This window comes from Heterodontus francisci, chromosome 29, assembly GCF_036365525.1.
Source record: "Heterodontus francisci isolate sHetFra1 chromosome 29, sHetFra1.hap1, whole genome shotgun sequence".
In the NCBI taxonomy this organism is placed as follows: Eukaryota; Metazoa; Chordata; class Chondrichthyes; order Heterodontiformes; family Heterodontidae; genus Heterodontus; species Heterodontus francisci.
This window is the reverse complement of record NC_090399.1, coordinates 16182558-16208166: the sequence shown is the minus strand read 5'-3', so window position 1 is coordinate 16208166 and position 25609 is coordinate 16182558. Positions and strand designations below refer to the sequence as shown.

General features: G+C 52.2%; 1 protein-coding gene across 3 annotated transcripts in view; it reads right to left on the bottom strand.

The window, feature by feature from the left end:
- The window catches only part of LOC137346163 (PHD finger protein 1-like), an 85406-nt gene that overhangs the window by 59113 nt on the left and 684 nt on the right, over nucleotides 1-25609 (bottom strand). For 2 of the 3 annotated variants that reach the window (XM_068009513.1, XM_068009515.1), the window contains exons 2-3: nucleotides 15593-15765; nucleotides 4556-4766 (exon numbers count right to left, since the gene is read on the bottom strand). In XM_068009513.1, coding sequence (XP_067865614.1) covers nucleotides 4556-4732 — 177 coding nt within the window. In that variant the 5' untranslated portion in view covers nucleotides 4733-4766; nucleotides 15593-15765. Of the gene's footprint in view, nucleotides 1-4555; nucleotides 4767-6314; nucleotides 6487-15592; nucleotides 15766-25609 lie in introns of all 3 variants that reach the window. The other variant, XM_068009514.1, reaches the window with a different exon arrangement.

Below are 25609 nucleotides of genomic sequence, written 5' to 3'. Positions count from 1 at the left end.
GGGATCCAGGGCAATTTGGCAAATTGGATCCAAAGTTGGCTTCGTGGCAGGAGGCAAAAGTTGATGGTCAAGGGTTGTTTTTGCAAGTGGAAGCCTGTGACCAGTGGTGTACCGCAGGGATCGGTGCTGGGACCCTTGCTGTATGTAGTGTACATTAATGATTTAGACATGAATACAGAAGATATGATCAGTAAGTTCGCAGATCACACAAAAATTGTAGTGTCATAAATAGTGAGGAAGAAAGCCTTAGATTGCAGGACGATATAGATGGGCTGGTACGATGGGCGGAGCTGTGGCAAATGGAATTTAATCCTGAAAAGTGTGAGGTGATGCATTTTGGGAGGACTAACAAGGCAAGGGAATGTACAATGGATGGTAGGGCCCTAGGAAGTACAGAAAGTCAGAAGGACCTTGGTGTACTTGTCCGCAGATCACTGAAGGCAGCAGCACAGGTAGATAAGGTGGTTAGGAAGGCATATGGGATATTTGTCTTTATTAGTCGAGGCATAGAATATAAGAGCAGGGAGGTTATGATGGAGCTGGATAAAATGCTAGTTAGGCCACAGCTGGAGTACTGTGTACAGTTCTGGTCACCACACTATAGGAAGGATGTGACTGCACTGGAGAGGGTGCAGAGGAGATTCACCAGGTTGTTGCCTGGGCTGGAACATTTCAGCTATGAAGAGAGACTGGATAGGCTAGGGTTGTTTTCCTTACAGCAGAGAAGGCTGAGGGGGGACCTGATTGAGGTATACAAAATTATGAGGGGCGTAGATAGGAAGAAACATTTTCCCTTAGCGGAGGGGTCAATAACCGGGGGAGCATAGATTTAAGGTAAGGGACAGGAGGTTTAGAGGGGATTTGAGGAAAAAAATGTTCACCCAGAGGGTGGTTGGAATCTGGAACGCACTGCCTGAAGGGGTGGTCGAGGCAGGAACCCTCACAACATTTAAGAAGTATTTAGATGAGCACTTGAAAGGCCATAGCGTACAGGGCTACAGGCCAAGTGCTGGAAAAAGAGACTAGAGTAGATAGACTTGATGGCTGGCACAGACACGATGGGCTGAAGGGCCTGTTTCTGTGTTGTGTAACTCTATGACTCTAAATTTGCCACTTGCCTATTCTTAAAAAAAAACTGCGTCCCGATCAGGCTCTCATGACTCATTTTGAAGCAGTATTTTATCTTCTCCATAACCGTCTGCTACTTTCAATACTTCTACAACCTGCCGCTCAGCTGCTTCCTTTCAAAGGAAAAAAAGTCCAAGTTTCTCCAACCCTTCTGGTAATCTGATGCTGAGCCATTGGAAGAGACTTCTCCACCTCATCATCTCAGCATGACTCCCTCTAACCTGCACAATTCTGGTTTAGCCATAGAGCTCAGCACCAGACTTCCCATATTGACTGTTGTTCTGGACTCTTCGTGAACAAAGGGACATACCCTTAAAAATTAGAGCTGGGCAGTTCGGGGGGTGATGTCAGGAAGCACTTCTTCACACTGAAGGGTAGTGGAAATCTGCAACTCTCGCCGCCAAAATATATTGAGGCTGGGGTCAATTGAACATTTAAAAACTGAAATTGATAAGATTTTTGTTTAGTCGGGGCATTATGGGTTACAGAACCAAGGCGAGTAAAGATATAGATCAAGATTAAGATATCGATCAGCTGCGATCGAATGAAATAGCCGAACAGACTCAATGGTCTGAATGTTAAACATGGAGTCCATTAAAAGCACATTTTTTTCTTCCTAAGCTCTTCAGACCATTTCCATCGTTCCTCTGTTTCACCAAGTCGTACAGCACAGGTGGCCATTCAACCCACTGGGCATGTGCTAGCTCTTTGAAAGAGCTGTTGAGTTATTCCCATTCTCCTGCTCTTTCCCCCGATCCCTGCAACCTTTTTCCCCCCTTCACGTATTAATCCAATTCCCTTCTCAAAGTTACGACTGAATCTGCTTCCTCCACCCTCCCAGGCACCACACTCCAGGACACGACGATGCACTGTACACAAAAAAACCCGGCTCATCTCCCCTCCGATTCCCAACTCTCCTGACAGCGGAAACAGTTTCTCCTCATTTACTCAATCAAAACCCATCATGATTTGAAACACTTCTTATAAATCTCCTTTTAACCTTCACTGCACCAAGGCGAGCAATCCCAGCTTCTCGAGTCTCTCCATGCCCCTGGTACCATTCTAGTAAATCTCCTCCGCACCCTCTCAGAGGCCTTGAAATCCTTCCTAAAGTGCGGTATTTGACTATATCGGTTAGCGGCCACGCCAGATTCAACTGCCTCCAATCCTTAGCTCCTCCTCCTTCTTACTCACCCCTCGACAATTTGGTATCATCTGCAAATTAGACCCAGTTCGTGCTGAGCTCCTGAATCCTAGGTCTGCAGTTGTGAATTCAACACGGCAGAGGGCTCGATGCTGACCAATAAACGCGGACAGGATCACCCGCAATTTGAAGCCAGTGAGCGGATCTGTGCACTCGGGTTCATCTCACAAGGGAACAGGGCACGGAACTAGAGGAAAAATCCCGGACATGCCGAAGTCAATTCCAATTTCCATGCCAACCTTCCTTGTGGCCTGAGCAAGACCGACATTTGTGTCAAGTGCTGCTGGGTTACAGTACCCGTTCATAAGCAATGTAACAAATCGCTGATCTCATTTGCACCTTAGGGACGGCGGGTGGTCACTGAGGGAGGGAATCAGACAGGTACCACAAGGAGGCTACGGGGCCCCTCCATTCTGTGTCACTTGCTATCCATTTAGTTCAGATAGTGCTGTCATTGCGTTACAGGACACATAACCAAAAAGCCCGCACTAATAACCCAGAGACTCTGCAGTCAAACCCCACTACCCCAGTTTGACTATTTGAATTCAGCTGAAATAAAAACAGGGTGGCATCAGTAAACGCAACCACGAAGGTGTCAGATTTTCGTTATAAACCCACTGGTTCTCTTAGGGAAGGGACCCTGCCGTCTTTACCTGGTCAGGACTATCGGTGACTCCAATCCCCTTGACAAACTGGGTGACTCTTAACTGCCCTAACTCAGTTCGATCAAACTGCTACAACTGTTGTTCAAGAAGTTTTGTTGCCTCCTTCTCAGGGAAACTGGACGGCCACATTCAAAATTCCCTGTTCTTTCTCTTTTTCTAACTTGCATCCACTTCCTTTTTATTTTATAAAAAGCTTTTATCGATTCTACATGCAGCAGAGTTTCTGCTCGGGACATTCCTTAATCTTAAATTCATACTCCAGATACCAACTAACTAACAGAAATACTCTGTGCCTTATTTACTTCGTCTTATAACTCTGAACGCCTTACTGAGATCTTTGCTCAAATGAAATCAGATCCAGTTTCTTCTTTTTTTTTTAATATTTCCCATTGGGATGTGGGCGTCACTGGCTAGGCCAGCATTTATTGCCCATCTGTAATTGCCCCTTGAGTAAGTGGTGGTGAGCTGCCTTCTTGAACCTCTGCGGTCCATGTGGGGTAGGTACACCCGCAGTGCTGTTAGGAAGGGAGTTCCAGGATTTTGACCCAGCGACAGTGAAGAAACGGCGATTTAGTTCCAAGTCAGGATGGTGTGTGACTTGGAGGGGAACTTGCAGGTGGTGGTGTTCCCATGCATTTGCTGCCCTTGTCCTTCCAGTTGGTAGAGGTCGCGGGTTTGGAAGGTGCTGTCGAAGGAGCCTTGGTGCATTGCTGCAGTGCGTCTTGTAGATGGTACACACTGCTGCCACTGTGCGTCGGTGGTGGAGGGAGTGAATGTTTGTGGATGGGGTTCCAATCAAGCGGGCTGCTTTGGCCTGGATGGTGTCGAGCTTCTTGAGTATTGTTGGAGCTGCACCCATCCAGGCAAGTGGAGAGTATTCCATCACACTCCTGACTTGTGCCTTGTAGATGGTGAACAAGCTTTGGGGAGTCAGGAGGTAAATTATTCTTTATTCCCTTCTCTCTCACTCCTGGTATTACGTAGTATTTACAGCTCAGAAACAGGCCACTCGGCCCAACATGTCCACGCCCCACACGAGCCTCCTCTTACCCATCGTCATCTCACCCCATCACCATAACCTTCTATTCCTTTCTCCCTCACGTACTGGTCTAGCCTCCCCTTCAATGCGTCCAAACTATTCACCTGAACTACTCCGTGTGGAAGCGAATTCCACATTCTCAACATTCTCTGGGTAAAGAATTCTCTCCGAAATTCCCAGTTTAATTTATTAGTGACTATCTGATATTTCTAGCTCCTAGTTTTGCTCTCGGCCCCCCCAAGTGGGACACCTTCTCCACACCCTATCAAACCCTTGCAGAATCATAAAGGCCTTGATCAGGTCACACCTCAGCCTATCTTTTTTAACCCCTCCCCTCCCCCCCCCCCCCCCCGAGAGATAGGAAACACCTTCCGGGTTGTGAACCTCAGCTACACCCATTTCCGTGAGATGAGACAGGGAGCTGCCACAGTTGAGCGAGTCCTTGGAGGTGAAAGGTCAGGGTTCCTAAACAGGCATCTCTCACCCCCCAGCACAGACATTACCCAAACAGACCCTCACCTTCCGGATGTTTCCCAGGTACAGTAAACCATCAGTCCATCGGGCCAACACGTCCTGACCTTCCCATAGCCGCAGCTTGGCGCTGGTCCGGTTTGCTCGTGCTCTCGGCTTGCTTGCTGACGCCCGACGGCTGCTTCTTTTGACCTTTGAACTTTTCCCCACAGGCCCACCCTCCATGGTGTTTGGCGGGGGTGCTGGGGCACACCGTTATCTACAGGGAACAGAGAGAAAGCAGGTCAGAAAAGGAACAAAACAAGGAAGTCACAAGACCAGCGAGACCCATTGTGGTAGGAAGACGTGAGGGAAGGGTTTAAACATGCACAGAGGTGAAATACTCCTCGCCCTTGAATGGTTAGTGTCGCCTCTGCTCCGGGCCCCTCCGTGGAGGTCTCCGGGCCGGGGACGCCTCCGCTCCGGGCCCCTCCGTGGAGGTCTCCGGGCCGGGGACGCCTCCGCTCCGGGCCCCTCCGTGGAGGTCTCCGGGCCGGGGACGCCTCCGCTCCGGGCCCCTCCGTGGAGGTCTCCGGGCCGGGGACGCCTCCGCTCCGGGCCCCTCCGTGGAGGTCTCCGGGCCGGGGACGCCTCCGCTCCGGGCCCCTCCGTGGAGGTCTCCGGGCCGGGGACGCCTCCGCTCCGGGCCCCTCCGTGGAGGTCTCCGGGCCGGGGACGCCTCCGCTCCGGGCCCCTCCGTGGAGGTCTCCGGGCCGGGGACGCCTCCGCTCCGGGCCCCTCCGTGGAGGTCTCCGGGCCGGGGACGCCTCCGCTCCGGGCCCCTCCGTGGAGGTCTCCGGGCCGGGGAGTCCTCCGCTCCGGGCCCCTCCGTGGAGGTCTCCGGGCCGGGGAGGCCTCCGCTCCGGGCCCCTCCGTGGAGGTCTCCGGGCCGGGGACGCCTCCGCTCCTGGCCCCTCCGTGGAGGTCTCCGGGCCGGGGACGCCTCCGTTCCAGGCCCCTCCGTGGAGGTCTCCGGGCCGGGGACGCCTCCGCTCCAGGCCCCTCCGTGGAGGTCTCCGGGCCGGGGACGCCTCCGCTCCAGGCCCCTCCGTGGAGGTCTCCGGGCCGGGGACGCCTCTGCTCCTGGCCCCTCCATGTAATCAGACAAGGGGTAATTAGATTTTATGCACACTTACAGGGGGGCTAATTTTAACCTCTCTCACCAAGCAGGAAACAGGGCCAACTCTGTTTTTACAACCACCCACTTTTACTCTCTGCTGAAGTCAATGTCGAGCGGGGTATAAGACAGACGTGCCACCCGATCCCGTGGAATTCCTGCCCGCCCAGCCAGACAGATTAAATTTACCACCATCAGATCCAGTTGCACAAGGCTGCGTGGAAAATATTGGCAATCCATGCTATTTTAAGACTATTCTGGGATCGTTCCATCCAATACAGCTGTTCCAAAGGCAATCTGTGAGCTTTCTTTAAAAACTGAGGCAGAGCGAGCAAACGAAAACCAGCTGTGCTGCACCAAGATCAGGCAAACGCAGAAGACGTAACCTCCATGAGGCCGAATTGTCAGTGCACGCAGACAGACAGATAGAGACACCCACACAGACAGAGAGACAGACAGAGAGGCAGGCAGAGACAGAGACAGAGAGGCACAGACACACGCACAGAGGAGAGTCTGCTACTAAGTAATGGTTTGTGCTGTCCAATGTGAGCACAATTGCTAACCACTCATACAGGTTTTTTACCACGGCCTATTGCAAAACAACTTAATGAATCGCTAAATACATGAAAACACAATTATTTTACCACTTACATCCTGTTACCAACTGTTCTCCTTTTAATTCTCTCCATCTTGAGTTTTTCTACTCATGAAAGCATGGGCAAAAGAACGAACTTGCATTTATATAGCGCCTTTCATGACCTCAGTACATCCCCAAAGCATTTTACAGCCAGTGCAGAACTTTTGAAGTTAGTCCCTGTTGTACCTGTAGGGAGCACGACAGCCAGTTTACGCACAGCAAGATCCCACAAACAGCAATGTGACGACGAGCAGATAATCTGTTTTTATAATGTGACTTGTGGAATAAATGCTGGCCAGGTCACCAGGGAGAGCTCCCCTGCTCCACTTCGAAAAAGCGTCATGGGATCTTTCACACCCACCCGAGAGAGCAGCCGGGGCCTCGGTTTAACATCTCATCGGAAAGACGGCACCGCCAACAGTGCAGCACTCCCTCGGTACTGCACCGGGAGGGTCAGCCAGGATTTTTGCGTTCAAGTCCCTGGAGTGGACTCGCTTTACAAACTACTCTTGGAGGAGGTGCTGAAGAGCGGATGGGAGTATGGCTGGGCAGAAGGCGGGGGGGGGGGGCAGGGATCGCATATGTTTGATGGCTGGGCAGAAGGCGGGGGGTCAGGGATCGCATATGTTTGATGGCTGGGCAGAAGGCGGGGGGGCAGGGATCGCATATGTTTGTATGCATGAAGAGGAAAACTTGGCGGAGGCTGTAAGGTGTGTGTGGGGGGTGGGGGGGTGGGGGGGGGCTGCGGTGTCAGGCTGTTCCACCTTGACTGGAAAGAGGAGGTGGTGGGTAATCATATTGATCTCTGACGACAGACAGGGGGCCTTCTGTTTCACTGTAAATGGGAAAAAAAAGTTAATAAAAAAAAAGTTAATTTGCTCCTTTGTACACAACCTGTCCAGTGGCTTGAGCTGAGGTGAATGAAAGGGTTAATCTACAACCTTCTGACTCAGAGGTGAGAGAACTGCCACTGAGCACAGTAATTAAACATGTTCTCATATCAGGCACTTTGTGTCAGTGTAAAATATTCTCAGGTCAGGAACAGCACGGGGTTAGATACAGAGTGAATCTCCCTCTACACTGTCCCCATCAAACACTCCCAGGACAGGTACAGCACTGGGATTGGCTGGTCAATTTGGAGCACTTTCTGCCAGCACTCAGGGGGAGCAGCTGCACCTGTGTTGCAGCAATTGCAGAGTGGAGAGTGGAGACTGCAGCAACTGGGGAGAGGAGAGTGGAATAACTGCAAAGAGGTGACTAAAGAGTGGAGACAGCTGTATTTACTGTGGAACTGTTACACTTTTTCAACGATTAAGAAGACCTGCAAGTCATTTTGGAGAGGTGGGTGTTGGAGCACCAGAGAACTGTTGGTTGTTTGGACTGTTGGGGGAGGGAGAAGGCACCGGAAGATCCAGGGGTGGGGCTGCCAAATTCTATAGGGAGCCCCTGTACTAACTCTTGTGTTTATCTGCCATCCTGCACAAAAGGGGCTCCCTCCCCACCCCCAACTGTGTGGCTCGGGACGGCTGGAGCTGCCCGGCTGAAGAAAATCCTTACACAACAACAGAAAAGGGAGAGAACCGGGCGGCTCTAACCGACCCGGGCGAAGAACCCTCCCCTAACTGGAAGAGTGGAGTGTCGACTCTGCAGGAAGGTGCTCCAACCACCAATTGAAGTGTAACATCCTTGCAGCTGTTCTCTCTCTTCCATCACTCGGCCACCTATCCTCTCCTCGTCCTTTTCAGCCCTATCCTCCTCTATTCCCATCACCCCCTCCCCCATCATATTGTTTGTGTTTAAGAAAACTGTCGTGTGCTTTGTTTCTTGGGGGTGGGCGTAGCTCTGCGACCCCATGGCAAGCCCCTCTTCGCCGGTGGCGGGGCCTTCCCGTTCATATGCTGCTGCGGCTGCTGCAGCTGCACCTGTTGCCCCGTCACCGTTTGCTTTATTAACAACGAAGCATGGGGTCAAGAGCTACGTCCACCCGAACATGACTATAGAGGCATGCGTGAAAGCAATGGCCGAGGTTGTCGGCCCTTCGGCCATTGTTGCAGCCTCTAAAATGTACGGGAAGGCAGTGTTTTTCCTGAAGACCGAGCGGGCGGTGTCCCTGGCTCTGAGCAAGGGGCTCACCGTGGGCGGGACCTTTCTGCCAGTGGACCCCCTGGAGGCCACTGCGCAAAGGCTCATTTTATCCAATGTCCCACCCTTCATCCCTGGTGAGCTCCTCCTTCCCCACCTGCACCATCTGGGGGAGGTAAAGACGGGGCTCACCCCAGTCCCGCTCGGTCTTCGGGAGAACAGCCTCCGACACGTCTACTCCTTCCGCCGCCAGTTATTCATGCGGCTGGCGCGGGAGGAGGTGACAGAGAGCCACTTCAATGTAGAATTCCAGGGGACGGCCTACCGCGTCTTCTGGACCTTGGACGGGGTGCGGTGCCATGTCTGTAAGGGGGTGGGGCATGTTCGTAAGAACTGCCCCAACCTCCCGGCTGCCAACTCCAACTCAGCGGCCCAGGGTGGCGACGCTGCACCTCCTCCCACCCCCACTACACCACCACCAGATACCATTCAGTCGGTACCGGAGGCTGTGGTTTTCATGGCCTCCGGCAGGGAGGGGGGTGACCGTCCAAGTGGAAGGAAGGCGCGGAGGAGAAATAAACATCGAGAGGCGCGTCCCCTGGATATCGTGACACTACCCGAGCCTGAGCTCAGCCCAAGGCCCGATCTCGGGAAGTCAACTTGCCCCAGGGCTGGGCTCAGGCCCAGGGTGAATAAAAAAAAGGAGAGTGTGGAGGTGGAGGCCTCTGATGATATGGAGGTCTCTGAGCCTCCGCACACAACTGGGAAAAAGAGGAGAAGGCACCCCTCCACAGAGGTAACAAGGGGCCCTGAGGCGCAGGGCCCATCTGTTGGAGGGGAGCTGTCTCCTGTTTCGGGTCCCCAGGTTTCCCCTACCGCCACCACCAAGGCTGCAAAGTCCGGGCAGGTGCTCCCTATTCCTCAGGATGGAGGGGAGGGGATGGCCCCGGTACATGAGGCCCCTCCTGAAGGAGTAAGTGGGGCCCTGCTTGTGGTGGGGGAGCCTGGGGAAGCCGCCCATTCTGCCACTGCTACTGGGTCGGGTGTCCTGAATGAAGGGGAGGGCGAGGCCCCAGAGGGTCGGGCCTCCCAGCCGGAGTCCACCACCAACCAGGAGACACCCGACCCAGTTATAACTGAGAATGCTGCCCCACCTGCTGGGCCTGTGGGTGCTGGCGGAGCGGGAGATAGCCTCCTCCCTCCGCCTCCAATCTCGGCTCCGGCTGGTTTCCCGGAGTCGGGAACTTCTGTCTCCCCTGGACCACTCATTGCCTTGGGGACGGAGGTGGAGGGGGGTCCTGAGCCGCTGGTGCCTACAGGCTCCAGTTTCACAATAGAACCCAGAGAGGACTCCTCCGCCATCGATCCTGGGGGTGGGATCGTGACGGAGGCGGGACCAGCTGGCGCGGCCGGGACGTCCGCCCCACAGTGTGTGGTGGATGTGTTGGCCGCTGGCGGTGACGACCCGGAGGAGGATGGGGATTCGGTGCGGGGCACGGAGGATGATCTTGATTCCATCGCCAGTGAGGTGGTGGAGTCCCTCGTGCCTCCCACCGAATCTCCTCTCATCCCCACGGCGGAACTCCGGGATTTCCTCGCGGCTTGCAGGGGTTGCCGCAATAAAGTTCAGCTGGCCCTCGACCGTTGGTCGAATCTGGCGCTGATCATCCAGTCCGTCCGTGCCGCCCTTAAGATAGCGGGCAAGCGCGCGGACGTGAAACTGGTTGAGAGGCGCCGTTTTAATGTGTTCCTCAATGGGTTGCTGGGGGAGTGGAGGGCCAGGTGCACTTCCACTCCCTCCTCACAGTGAGCTGTTGGTGACGGGTTTTAAGTACCTTTGACATGAAGATAACCATAGCCAGCCTCAACATCAACGGCAGCAGAGGGGCTCACCGCAGATTTCACAATCTCTCAGTCCTTAGGGAAGGGAGATACGCGGTGAGCTTTCTGCAGGAAACCCACACCGTTCCGGGAGACGAAGCCACCTGGCTCCTGGAGTGGCAGGGTGGGGTCTACATGAGTCACCTCACCCCTATTTCTAGTGGGGTGGCTATCTTGTTGGCCCCGACTTTTCAGCCGGAGATCTTGGGGGTCAAGGAGCTAGTGCCGGGCCGCTTGCTCCACCTCGCCGTTCGCCTGGGTAGCGTGCCGCTCCACTTTGTGAACGTGTACGCGCCCAGGCCCGGCGCTTTGCAAGCGCGCTTCTTTGAAGAAGTGTCCGCTCTCTTGAGCTCCATCGATAGCGGCGAGTGCATCATCCTCGGGGGGGATTTTAACTGCACCCTCGAGGTGGGGGATCGCTCCGGTCCCCAGCGCGGCCAAGCGTCGGTGGAGAAGTTGAGGGGACTGATCAGCTCCCTTAACTTGGTGGACGTCTGGCGGAATCTCCATCCCGACTCCAGCGCCTTCACGTGGAGGTCTGGAGGAGGGGGGTCGCGAATCGACCGCCTCTACATTTCGCAGGCGTACGTCTCCCGCGTTTCGGCGGCCTCCATGCGGCTGGTGCCGTGCTCGGACCACCGCCTGGTGTGGGCGGAGTTCACTCCGCTCCGCACGCGGGCGGGGTCCGCGTACTGGCACTTTAACAACCGGCTGCTGGAGGACGTGCGATTTCGGGACTCGTTCTGTCGATTCTGGGCCGACTGGAGAAGGAAGCAGGGGGGCTTCCCCTCCTTGAGGCTATGGTGGGATGTGGGCAAGACTCACATCCGCGTCTTCTGTCAGGAGTACGCGAAGGGGTCGACCAAAAGGCGGGAAGCCGAGATCGGGCGCCTTGAGAGGGAGGTGCTCGACTTGGAATCCAGCCTCGGTCATGCCGTCGCGGACCCGGCCCTGTGGCAGGCGTACAAAGAGAAGAAGGGCGCGCTGAGGAACCTGCAGCTCATAGGGTCCCGAGGCGCGTACGTGAGGTCGCGGATCCAGATCCTGGAAGATTTGGACCGCGCCTCACCCTTCTTCTACTCGCTGGAAAAATGGCGGGGGGTCCGTAAGCAGCTCGTCGAGCTGCTGGCCGACGACGGATCCTCCATCACGGATCCGGAGGGAATGGGCCTCCTGGTCCGGACGTATTACAGTGCGTTGTTCTCTCCGGATCCGTCCAGCGAGGATGCGCGCAAAGTTTTGTGGGAGGACCTGCCGCAGGTCAGCCCGGAGGGCGCCGAAGGATTGGAGGCTCCGCTCACGTTGGCGGAGCTGACTGGCGCCCTCCACCAGCTCTCGAGGGGCAAATCCCCAGGGCTGGATGGGTTGACCGTGGAGTTCCTCAGGGCGTTCTGGGACGTCCTGGGGGACGATTACGCGCGGGTCCTGGGGGAAAGCCTGGCGACCGGGGAGATGCCCCTCTCGTGGCGCAGGGCGGTCATCGTCCTGCTGCCGAAGAGGGGCGATCTCCGCCTGCTTAAAAACTGGCGTCCGGTCTCCCTCCTCAGCACGGATTATAAGATCTTTGCCCGGGCTATGTCTACCCGCCTGGGCTCCGTGCTGGCCCACATGATCCACCCCGACCAGTCCTACACGGTCCCGGGCCGGTCCATCCAGGACAACATCCACCTGGTCCGGGACCTGATCCATCTTTCCCAGAGGACTGGTCAGTCGGTCGCCTGTCTCTCCCTCGATCAGGAGAAGGCGTTCGACAGGGTGGATCACGATTACCTTTTCGGGACTCTGCGCGCTTTCGGACTCGGGCCGCATTTCGTGGCCCGGGTCCGACTTTTATACGCCGCCGCAGAGTGTCTAGTCAAAGTTAACGGGTCCTTGACGGCGCCCCTTCGATTTGGGAGAGGAGTGCGTCAGGGGTGCCCCATGTCCGGCCAATTGTATACCATCTGCGTGGAGCCCTTCCTGTGCCTGCTTCGCAGGAGGTTGACGGGATTGGCTCTGCGCGAGCCGGCCATGCGGGTCGTCCTCTCGGCTTACGCCGACGACGTGCTCCTCGCAATCACAGATCCCGTTGACTTGCGGAGGATGCGCGACTGCCAGCAGACCTTTTCTGCCGCGTCCTCCGCGAGGATCAATTGGGAGAAATGTTCCGGACTCCTGGTTGGTCAGTGGCGGGTGGACTCCCTGCCGGAGGAGATGACACCTTTTGCGTGGAGCACCACGCACCTCCTCTATCTGGGAGTCCACCTTAGCCCCGCTGAGGAAGCCTGGCCGGCAAACTGGCAGGAGTTGGAGGCGAAAGTCACCGCTCGGCTGGGGCGCTGGACAGGACTGCTCCGAGTGCTTTCCTACAGGGGCCGAGCGTTGGTCATAAACCAACTGGTGGCCTCCATGCTGTGGTACCGGTTGGTCACTTTGGCCCCGCCCCCTGTATTTGCCACCAAGATCCAGAAGAAACTCGTCGATTTCTTCTGGGGCAAGAGGAAACACTGGGTCTCTGCCGCGGTCCTGAGTCTCCCGATCGAGGAATGCGGTCAGTCGCTGGTGTGCGTCCGCACCCAGGCTGCGACTCTCCGCCTTCGGACCCTGCAGAGATACCTGTACGTCGAGCGTCCTCCCAGATGGTGTGTGCTGGCGACGTATTTTTTCCGCCGGTGACGTATTTTTTCCGCCGGTGTCACTGCCTTCAAGACGACACGCAGCTCCCGGTGGAGTCCGTTAGCCGCGCCTCTCTGAGGGAGTTGCCTGTCTTTTACCGGGATCTTTTCCGAGTCTGGAACATGGTCGCCTCCAGTCAGGATGCTCCCCCCGCCGGCGGAGGAGAGCGCCTCGGCTGTCTGGGCGGCCGACTCCGGGGACGGTCCGGCGGGCGGAGGAGTAGCCAAAACCCCCGGGACGCCCCTCACTGCGGGTGGCGAGGGGGCTCGGGAGTGCCGGACCCCCGCTCGGCCGGAACTGCTCATCGGACCCAGGCCCCGAAACCCTCCTCGGGAGCCGGTCCCGCACAACCCGAGCCGCCTCTTGGAAATGCCCTCCGTGCCATTCCAATCGGCGCGGAGGGGTTTCCTGTACGGGCTGCTCCTGCACACTCTCCACTTCCTCGCCCTTGTCAGCCGGCCGGACACGCCCTGGCGGTCCGCGTTGCCATCTGGCGGCGAGGGGAAACCCCGATGGAGGTCTCTCTACGCGGGAGTCTTCCCCCTTTACATCGGGGACCTGGGGTGGAGGGTGCTGCACAGAGCAGTCCCGTGCAATAGGCTTTTAAGTAGGTTCACGGACTCCCAGGCCACCTGTGCTTTCTGCGGCCTGGACGAGTCCGTGTTCCACATTTATACGGAGTGTGCGAGGTTGCAGCCCCTATTTGAGTATCTGAAGGGGCTGCTCCTCAAATTCTGGCTGCACTTCAGTCCCACGCTCCTGATCTTTGGGCACCCGGTGCGGAGGGGCTTGGGCCGGGAGGAGGATCTCCTCGTCTGTCTGCTCCTGGGCCTGGCCAAGGTGGCAATTCACAGGTCCAGGTTGCGGGCCGTCGGGGGGTCCGTCCTCCCCGATTGCCTGCCCCTCTTCTGCGGTTATCTTCGCGCCCGGGTGTCCCTGGAAAAGGAGCATGCGGTGTCTGCGGGTACGCTTGAGGCCTTCCGCGACCGGTGGGCATCGCAGGGACTGGAGTGCATTGTCGACGCCGAGAATGGCATTTTAATTTGAGTTTTTTGTTTATTTATCTGGAAAAAAAAAACGGTGTTAGATACAGAGTAAATCTCCCTCTACACTGTCCCCATCAAACACTCTCAGGTCAGGGACAGTACGGGGTTAGATACAGAGTGAATCTCCCCCTACACTGTCCCCATCAAACACTCTCAGGAGAGGGACAGTACGGGGTTAGATACAGAGTAAAGCTCCCTCTACACTGTCCCCATCAAACACTCCCAGGGCAGGGACAGCATGGGGTTAGATACAGAGTGAATCTCCCTCTACACTGTCCCCATCAAACACTCCCAGGACAGGTACAGCACGGGGGTTAGATATAATAAAGCTCCCTCTTCACTGTCCCAGTGTATCTTCACCCAGCTTGAGAACACTACTCTCTTCTATACATTATGTTTCTTCCCTACTGATCCTTGATCTTGCAAGGTTAACCTGAAACAACGAGTAACTACTGGGACATTGTGATAGCTAAAAAGTTATTTGACTGGTCAAATCTCTTCAGGCCCTTTAAACCCATTTTAATCCAGTTTGGCAGTACACAGCCAGCTCCTAGCAAGAGATTAACCCATTCATTCACCGCATCCCATGACCCTGGGCAGGTTGCCCACAATGGGACAATGAGTGAGTGGGCTAATGCATGGCAGATGCAGTATAATGTGGATAAATGTGAGGTTATCCACTTTGGTAGCAAAAACAGGAAGGCAGATTATTATCTGAATGGCTACAAACAGAGAGGGGAATATGCAGCGAGACCTGGGTGTTCTGGTACACCAGTCGCTGAAGGTAAGCAGCAGGCGGTAAAAAAGGCAAATGGTATGTTGGCCATCTTGCGAGAGGATTCGAGTACGGGAGCAGGGATGTCTTGTTGCAATTATACAGGGCCTTGGCGAGGCCACACCTGGAATATTGTGTCCAGTTTTGGTCTCCTTATCGGAGGAAGGATGTTCTTGCTATAGAGGGAGTGGTAGTAATCCAGATGCCCAGGCTAATGCCCTGGGGACACGGGTTCAAATCCCACCGCGGCAGCTGGTGGAATCTGAATTCAATTAATTCATAAAAATCTGGAATTGAAAGCGAGTGTCAGTAATGGCGCCATGAAACCATCATCAATTGTCATAAAAACCCACCTGGTTCACTCATGTCCTTTCGGGGAGGGAATCGGCCGTCCTTCCCTGCTCTGGCCTACATGTGACCCCTGACCCACAGCAATGCGGTTGACCCTTAACTGCCCTCTGAAATGGCCGAGCAAGCCACTTACTTGTCAAGGGCAATTAGGGATGGGCAAAAGATGCTGGCCTTGCCAGCGACGCCCACACACCATGAGAGAATACTAAAAAAAAACTTTCAGGAGAATGTCAAGGCCTTGGAGGAGATTTACTAGAATAGTACCAAGGATGAGGGGCTTGAGTTACATGGAGACGCTGGGGCTGTTCTTACGGCACAGAAGGTCAAGGGGTAATTTAACGGAGCTGTTCAATTAGCTGCGACTAGTTGGCCAACTTTTCTCAGCATAATGGGCCAAATGTCCTCCTCTTGTACTGTACGAATCTACGAGGTGCTGTATCAGAGCTTGACATTCGTTCAATGACATAACCCGCCCAGAAACAGTAGGCAAAGGGGCACTTACACTGAGGTGCAGATCCACTGGGTTAAAAGAGGGGGTCCACCAGAGGTCCAAAGATGTCCTGTCTTCCCTCAGGTTGGCATCTAGCAATGGGTCCTTCGCACAGTACGCAGTGCTGACCGTGCCACAGTGAGTACATTACGTGGTACAAAACAGGGCGCTCCCAATGCTCAAAGCTGTGGAGAGTAAACAAGCTACGTAAACACAAATGGGAGAACGGCAAAGGAAAACAAGAGTCGTACCTGATAGATCCCAGCGCATGCCTCAACTCTTGCGCTAAATGAACTGAGTTAATCCAAATTCTAGTCGCCATATTAAAATGAAGAGGTACTGGAGAAGGTGCAGAAAAAGGTTTACGAGGGAAGACTTGAACAAGCAGGGGCTCTTTTCCCAAGAAAAGAGAAGACTGAGGGGGTAACCAAACAGAGGTCTTTAAAATTAGCGAAGAGTTTGATAGGTTAGATGTCTCCACTTGCGGGAGATATCTCAAAAACTGTAGTCACTAATAAATCCGATAGGGAGTTCAGGAGAAATCTCTTTACTCAAGAGAGTGGTAAGAATATGGAACTTGCAACCAGAGTGAACAGTATTTAAAGGGAAGCTAGACAAGCACATGATGGAGAAAGGAATAGCAGCACACGTTGATGGAGTTAGATGAAATAGGGTGGGTAGAGGCTCACCAGCAGCATAAACACCAGCATAGATCTGTTGGGCCAAATGGCCTGTTTCCACACTGCAAAGTTTTACGCATTTCGACACAAAGGTTGGGGTGCCAGAGATACACGAACTTGTTGGTTTTACCAACAGACAGAAAATGCAAGCGAGTTACACGTCTATACACTTACTGTAGTAGGATATCTAATGGGGGCTTGCCTTTAACTCTCATCAATCCAGACACACAATTACCGATAGCAAGCTTATTGAGGCATCTAAATGGACAATGTCAGATGACTTGCTCGGAACCTATCAATTCTGAGATTGTCATCACATGATCTTTGAGTCTCACACTACTACACCAGTAGGTGGCCACCTTGTACCACATTCATTCCAGTCACACTGGACTGTGCCTTTTATGTAGATGACAACTTAAATTTTCCATAGTTATAAGCACCTTCACACAAAACAGCGACGTGGGAAAGGGCAGATATTCTGGTTCAGGAATAAAAGCAGAAAGTGCTGGAAATACTCAGCAGGTCTGGCAGCATCTGCGGAGAGGGAGTAGCAGAGTTAACGTTTCATCAGAACTGCAGTTTCTGTTTTTATTTCAGATTTCCAGCACCCCGCAGTATTTCGATTTCATTCAGGTTCAGGTGTTGGCCGAGAGACGGGAAGCTGGCCGAAACACCGGGAAGAACACCCCTGCCCTTCTTGGAAATAACCCTGCGCTATATATATATATATATTCTTTTCTTTTGGGCCTCCTTATCTCGAGAGACAATGGATACGCGCCTGGAGGTGGTGGTATATATATATATATATATATACATACATATACATATACATATATATACACACGTCCGCCCAAGGAGGGTGGACGAGGCCTCAGTTTAACGTCTCACTGCACAAACGGCACCTCTGACGGTGTACCGCACCCTCGGCCCTACACTGGGAGCGCCAGTTGAGATCTTAGTGCTCGGGTCTCTGGAGCAGGGGTTGAACCGGTAACCTTCGGACTCAGAGATGAGAGTGCTACCCGCTGAGAGGCGGCTGATACAGGAAAGCACACGAGGCGGACATCACCTTCACTGTAAACATAGTCATCTGGACGGAGCAAACCTGCGAGTACTCCAGCGTGTGTACCTGCACACACGCGCATATACGCCTTGGGCCATTAAGGTGGCATCTCCAGGCGACTATTTCCTCAGACAGTATTTGTTAATGTGAGAGTTACTGTTTCGTGACAGTTTTTTTTCCCCTCTTGTTTGTGAAGGAGGCAGGCCTTCTCAGCTACACTGACCACATCTTGAAACCAGTCCAAAAAGTCCCGAGTCTTCGATTCTCCCAGGAATTGCAGACACTTTCTCTCTCTCTCTCCTGTCCTCACCAATTCCCAGCTTTGACTTGCAAAATGGGGAGTATTTTCAGACTCTCCCTCGGAATGAAGAGCCTTGCAGAAGCCCTCGAAACAGTCTGGGGCCTACTCCTAAGGCTTCACACTCCCTCTCACTCTTCTTTTGGGCCTCCTTATCTCGAGAGACAATGGATACGCGCCTGGAGGTGGTCAGTGGTTTGTGAAGCAGCGCCTGGAGTGGCTATAAAGGCCAATTCTGGAGTGACAGGCTCTTCCACAGGTGCTGCAGAGAAATTTGTTTGTTGGGGCTGTTGCACAGTTGGCTCTCCCCTTGCGCCTCTGTCTTTTTTCCTGCCAACTACTAAGTCTCTTCGACTCGCCACAATTTAGCCCTGTCTTTATGGCTGCCCGCCAGCTCTGGCGAATGCTGGCAACTGACTCCCACGACTTGTGATCAATGTCACACGATTTCATGTCGCGTTTGCAGACGTCTTTATAACGGAGACATGGACGGCCGGTGGGTCTGATACCAGTGGCGAGCTCGCTGTACAATGTGTCTTTGGGGATCCTGCCATCTTCCATGCGGCTCACATGGCCAAGCCATCTCACACATACATGTAAAGCCAGGTTAATTTCATTTTACTGAGCACACTGCTCAGAGAGCTTTCCAGAAAAAAAAACACAATCCTTGAAGGTACATTTTTGGCTTTCTGCCATTTCACACTTGTTCCAAAGGGGAATTTGAGTGTGCGTCTGTGTGTGTGTGTGGGCAGGGGACTGGGGGCGATGTCTGAGAGCGTGTGCTCATGTGTGTGAGCATGCTTATGTCTGTATGAGTCCAGCCTTTTGGTACTGTAAATGCAATAGAGCAGGACACGCCTGTGCTCATTGGTAATGAATTTGAGATTCACCCCTTCACAAACAGCTCCAAAAAAAAAGCTCCAAATACAAAGCGGAAAATGCAGAGGGCGGTTCCTGCAGAATCCCAGAAAAGCTTGTCGAGCCAGATTTACAAGCAGCCAGAGTTGTGGCAAACGAGAAACTCATTTAAACCTGCTGGAAACCTGTGTTCCTCACAGCAAGCTATCAAACGCCATCACACTTCACTAAAAAAACGAGCCCTGTCACGGTCAAAGAGTGGCCCTCAACAAGGCGGTGCAGAGAGAAACAAATTTAACCCTCTACCTGCTCAGCTGCAATTGAGAAATAAATAACTCACATTGAACTGGCCATGGTTGCCGTGGAAACTCAAACCGTACATGGAGGGCAGGGGTGAGGGGGAAAAACGTGGAAGGCCGCCACAGCTGGTGGGTCATCCTGATAGTTTAAAAACAATCAGATACTTTCATAGGATCTGTCCCAGCAGTTCAGTTTGTAAATACGACGCACAAAGTTAGCCCGGCCACGAAGGCCTCAGGCTCCATTCCTGACCTGTGCTAAGTTAGGCCATATCTCAACCAGGCTTGTGGTCAAGGCACTAGGCCAGTGGTCGAGGTTGGGGGGGAAATCAGCCAGGGTTCCTGCTCCTGATCATTACTAAGCGGTGACCACGCACAACGCACGTCCGCAGAGTACTGCCGAGGTCCAGCTTCACACATCCATTATTGGGGTAAAACCTGACTCCATACCTCAGCATGAATCAGGCCAAGAGGAGGGATAGTGGGGATGGGGAGGGGGGTGTCCAGAACTGACAACTGCTCATCACCCTGGATAGAAAAAAAACCCCCATAAATTCCACCTCCTCACACATGTCCCACAATTAGCCTGCTGACTTAACCAACCCTAAATCTAATTTCACTTCCACCACAGCAGAGGGTGGAGTACCTCCACAGGGGTACGGTAGCATGGTCATCAGGTTACTGATCTAGTAATCCAGAGGCCTGGACTAATGATCCAGAGTCGGGGCATAGAGTATAAAAATTGGCAAGTCATGCTGCAGCTGTACAGAACTTTAGTTAGGCCACACTCCGAATATTGCATGCAATTCTGGTCGCCACACTACCAGAAGGACGTGGAGGCTTTGGAGAGGGTACAGAAGAGGTTTACCAGGATGTTGCCTGGTCTGGAGGGCATGAGCTGTGAGGAGAGGTTGGATAAACTCGGATTGTTTTCACTGGAACGACGGAGGTGGAGGGGCGACATGATAGAGGTTTACAAAGTTATGAGCGGCATGGACAGAGTGGATAGTCAGAAGATTTTTCCCAGGGTGGAAGAGTCAGTTACAAGGGGACATAGGTTTAAGGTGAGAGGGGCAAAGTTTAGAGGGGATGTGCGAGGCAAGTTTTTTTTTTTTTTTACACAGAGGGTGGTGAGTGTCTGGAACTTGTTGCCGGGGGAGGTGGTGGAAGCAGGTACGATAATGACGTTTAAGAGGCATCTTGACAAATACATGAATAGGAAGGGAATAGAGGGATACGGACCCCGGAAGTGCAGAAGGTTTTAGTTTAGGCAGGCATCAAGATAGGCGCAGGCTTGGAGGGCCGAATGGCCTGTTCCTGTGCTGTACTGTTCTTTGTTCTTATTTCAAATCCCACCATGGTAGTTAGGGAATTTAAATCCAATTAATTAAATAAAACCTGGAACTAAAAAGCATACTTAAGAGCATAAGAAATAAAGCAGGAGTCGGTCATTTGGCCCCTCGAGCCTTCTCTGAACTGCTTCCAATGTAAGTATATCCTTCCTTAAATTAGGAGACCAAAACTGTACACAGCACTCTAGGTGCGATCTCACCAATGCTCTGTACAGTTGGAGCAAGACTTCCCTACTTTTAAACTCCACCCTATGCAATAAAAGCCAACATTCCATTTGCCTTCCGAATTACTTGCTGTACCTGCTGCTAACACTTTGTGATTCATCCCGCTGTACCGCAGCATTCTGCAGTCTCTCTCCAGTGAAATACCATTCTGCTCTTCCAGTCTTCCTGCCAAAGTGGACAGCCTCACATTTTCCCACATTATACTCCATCTGCCAAATTTTTGCCCACTCACTTAACCTATCTATATCTCTTTGCAGATACTGCGCCCTCCACACAACTTGCTTTCCCACCTATCTTTGTATCGTCTGCAAATTTGGACACAATACACTCGGTCCCTTCATCCAAGTCATTAATAGAGACGGTAAACAGTTGAGGCCCCAGCACTGATCCCTGTGGAGCTCCACTAGTTGCAGTCTGCCAACCTCAAAATGACCCATTTATCCTGACTCTTTCTTTCCTGTTAGTTAGCCAATTCTCTATCTATTACCGCCACCCCACCCCCGCCAGTACCATGAGCTCTTAACTTCCCTCAGTAATTCCCTCAAGTCAGTGGCTCACCACCACCTTCTCAAGGGCAATTAGGGATGGGCAAATAAATGTTTCCAGTTTCCACCTTCTGGTGGAAGTGCTGCGTTCTCTGCGGGACAAAGGATCCTGCCTCACGCCATCTTGAATTAAGAGCACGCCGAGAGAGGAGAAAAGGTCATTCGGCCTATTGCGCCAGTCCCTCTGGTGTTCCAAATGAACCAGTTCTGGACCCAACCGCACCTTAAACTGCATCAAACGTTTTGACTGCTCCACCTAACTTTGAAGTTGATTCCAAATGTTGAGGTAAAGAGCTCAGTTCCAACGGCTGTTTCGGATTTGCGTTCCACTACTTTCAAAACAACGCCAGTCTCACAGGCCTGACCCTCTCTGGATTCACCCGAGCGATACCGGTTTATCGTTTATATACCGCAGTAAAGCTCAGCTTTGAGCCACTTGCTCCAATCTGCAGGACTTGGGCTCCTCTCGTCTTTCTTTGTGCCACGTCTACTATACATCTGGGATCAGTCTTGCTGTTGCTCTGCGTGCCCCTTCAAAATTATTGATCCAACTATTGTAAATTTTTGTTAGACACGCAACAACAAATTGCATTCATATATCGCCTTTAGTGTGGTCAAACGTCCCAAGACGCTTCACAGCAGCGTTCATCAAACAGAGTCTGGCACGGAGCCACACAAGATCTTCGGACAGGCGAACACAAACTTGGTCTAAGACGAGTGCCTTAAAGGAGAGGAGGCGGAGAGGTTTAGGGAGGGAATTCCAGAGCTTGGGGCCCAGGCAGCTAAAGGCACAGCCACCGATGGCGGAGAGCCTAAAATCGGAAGTGCACAAGAGGCCAGGATTGCAGGAGGAGTGCAGAGATCTGTGAACACACCTTGAGCTAAAATCACAAGACCGTTTCCCCTTAAAAGGGAAGGGCCTTTAAACAGTTGAGAGATTCAGCAAGTTTCCCCGTCTCCCGCTGCGCCCCCCCCACCCCACCTTCCAGCGGTGACTCCAATTCTGCAAACCCCACAAAACAGGGGCAAACCCTTCTTTAAAGGGCCAGGTGGATTGTAATCAACTGCGTAAGCCTCCGCACGTCTCTTGGAGCCTGACTATGTGTGGGGGGGGGGGGGCAAGTGCTCCCACACTTAATATCCGGTACCCGAAGAACATTCATCTCGGCCACGTCAGTATAATTTACCCCTCGGTGTTGTACAGCTCTCTCTCTCTCTCTCTCTCTCGACACACAACCGGAGTTAGCAGGGCAAAGCAAGCCTCTCATTTTACCACGGTTCATGTACAAATGCTCAACACGCCCACCATTACATGTTCGAACGCAGAGGTGAACAAAGGCAGGACTGATTATTATTTGACGTCTTATACAGCACCTGTTCAATAACCACCACCTAACAGCAGACTCAGCAACACAGGAGTTGGATTTGGCCATTCACCTGGATCATGGCTGATCTGTACCCAAACTCCATGCAACCACTTTTGCTCCATATCCTGCAAAGCCCCCCCCACCACAACAAAAATCTGTCGATCGCAGCCTTTAAAAATCTCAACTGACCCGTCCAGCCTCCTCAGCCTTTTGGTGCGAGTGAGCTCCAAATTTCAAAGATGCATTGTGTGAAGAAGTGCTTCCTGACATCACCTCTGAACAGTCTTGCTCTAACTTTAAGGCTGTGCTCCCTCCTTGTTCTGGACCGCCCCCAACCAGAGTAAATTGTTTCTCGCTAACCACCGTATCTAATCTCCTAATCATTTTAAACGCGTCAATTCGATTAACCCCCTCAACCTTCCAAACGCAAGGGACTACAAATCTAGTCCGTGCAACCTGTCTGTACAATTTAACCCTTTCAGCCCCGGTATCATTCTGGTGAATCTGCACCTCACCCCCTCCAAGGGCAATATATCCTTCCTGAAGTGCGGGTCCCACAGCTGTACACAATACTCCCGATGGGGGCTGAACAAGATTCTTTAAGACCTGAATCATCACTTCCACCAGCCCCCTCGAGGTAAAGGCCAACATTCGACTGGTCCTATTCATTTCTTTCTGTACCATTAAGCTCTGGGCATAGCTGAGTGCTCCAGCTCAGAACTGAAGTTTAGAAGGTTGTTAGGCTGCAGCCTGTTGACTCAGTAATCCTATCTGTAACAAACTACCAGCAGCATTTCCACGCAGAATCGATGGTACCCTGAAGTCACGTTGCTGCCGGGCTGTCGGGATGATTAACAGGCAACTCTTGTGTTAAACTACGGTCAATGGACACAGAAATGGTCAAATGTTCAAGCCTGAGTCAGCAATTCAATACAATGGGAGTGATTGTAATCTGAGCACGAGGTCAAGCTCCACAGCAGCACATCAAGGAACACAGAGGAGAGTGGAAAGGAAAGTTTAGTGGGAAAAAAAAGCAGGGGTCTGGCACCAACCAAGCTGGGTTGTCAGCGCATGTAGATTGTAGCAAGGAAGGAGGCCAAGAAGCAGGTGAGGAGAAGCTCCCTCTACACTGTCCCATCAAACACTCCCAGAGCAGGTACAGCATGGTTTAAATAGAGTAAAGCTCCCTCTACACTGTCCCACCAAACCCTCCCAGGACAGGTACAGCACGGGGTGAGATACAGAGTAAAGCTCCCTCTACACTGTCCCCATCAAACACTCCCAGGACAGGTATAGCATGGAGTTAGATACAGAGTAAAGCTCCCTCTATAGTCTAGGAGGTGCAGTGCCTCAAAAAATTCTGCCCAGTTACTGAACGGAATACTAAAGATGCAGCAATAATCATGCATTTTAAATATTAGAACCAGTCATGCGTACAGCCTACTCCAGATGACTCAGTCAGTTTTTATACTAATAAATTTTGAATTAGTCAACAATCTAAGAATAATAAAGTGGGAATTGAGTGCTGAATGACTTGAACTATCAGATAATTTAAGTGACTTTAAAATAAGGCTTGGCATTTATGATGAAACAGCTCAATGAAGTTCTGTGTCCAATTAAATCAACCTGGCTGTGTACTCATTCATCTCTGAGGAATTAAGGTAATTGGATACTTAAGATCTCCTTATGTTTTATTGTTGAACTGAGCCTTACAAGAAGGTCAATTATTTGCAAAAAGACGGTTTCCCAAATATAAAGAGGATGAGCTCTAAGGAAAGATTAGAGAGGCTTTCAATGGAAGGGGGTTAGGGGAGGCCATTGATCAGTATAAAAAATGAAATGGTGCAGATAAGTTAAACCCAAAATATTCTAAGTAAATCAGGATGGTGAATCCAGAGGACATCTATAGCTATATACATAACATATTAAGCATCTCGCTGTCAACTTTGCCTATTATACATAGAACTCCCATATGCATTTATCATGGTAACTGCCTATGTAAACTTGTCAGTGTAATTACATGCTCTCCCCTGATGGGGGAATCACAACACTGCTACAATCAGAGATTGCCCTTTTTTTTTTAAAAAAAAAGCTGGTCATCTCAAGATCGGGGTACCCTTCCCCACCTATAATCTACCAATCTCAGGTTTGTAATTTTCAATTGACCTCCAGTCTCAACAGCCTCTTTAAAAGGAGAGATTTCCACTGGCCATAAAGTGAAGAAATGCTTCCTGACATGACCCCTAAATGGCCGAGTTCCAATTTTAAGATTCTGCCTCCTTGCTCCGGAGTTCTCTCCCAACCCCCACCTCCGACAACAGTGGAAACAGTTTCTCTCTACCTACCCTAACAACCCGAATCATCTTAAACGCTTCAAATAAAACACCCCTGAAACTTCTGTGCTCAAAGCAATAGCCTCTGCAGCCAGTCCTCATAACGTAACCCTTTCAGTCCTGTCATTCTGGTGAATCTGCATGGCATCCCCTCCATGGGCAATATATTCTTCGTGAGGTGCAGTGCCCTGAACTGAATCAGTATCCAATCCGTTTCAGGCTCTGAAACATCATTTCCCAAATACAGTCAAAGCTTCTCAAACCACCCCCCCCCCCCCCCCTTACACAGACCGAGTTATGTGCTGCCAAAGTGAATTTCCTGATCAAAGAAATGTTTGCACTGAACCTTTTATTAAATTCAGTGTTAACTACCGACACGAGAGTTGCCAACTCTGGCTGGACATATTCCAGGAGGTCTTCATCACACAATCTCCTGCCTCCAACTGACTCTCACCCCCCTACCCCGCCCTCCAGGCACCTGCCACTGGATGCCAGACGCGTACATCCCCGCGATGCCCCAGTTGGAAAGGGCGAACAGTCTCTTGTTACCCGATCGAACCATTCTGCACTGTCAATAAAATAAAAGTCTTTCATCCATTCACGTACCCCCAACCAACACCCCCTTGACACCTCTCCCCCTCCCATCTCCAAAAAAAAAAGTGTTCTGAAGAAAAGCACACAATCTTTTCCTTTAATGCCCCCCCCCCAAATGAGTGATCCTCCCTGGTTTGCTCCCCACACGTGTCCTGGAGACCAATCCTACGGAGGCTCCGGGGCAATCTGGAACAGCTAGCAACCCCTTTCCGAAGCCCTCACTGAATTCACGTTATGTTTACGAAAACTAAACGGGGGGGGGGGGGGGGAGAGAGAATTTCTGCAGAAGCTCAAACATCTTCCCCGCCCATTCACTGGTGCGACACACAGCTAGAGAGAGAGAGAGAGAAACTAATTAGGAACAGACTCGCTCCTGTAGCACACCCAAGGAGGAGAGGGTTGCGAATTGCGCAGC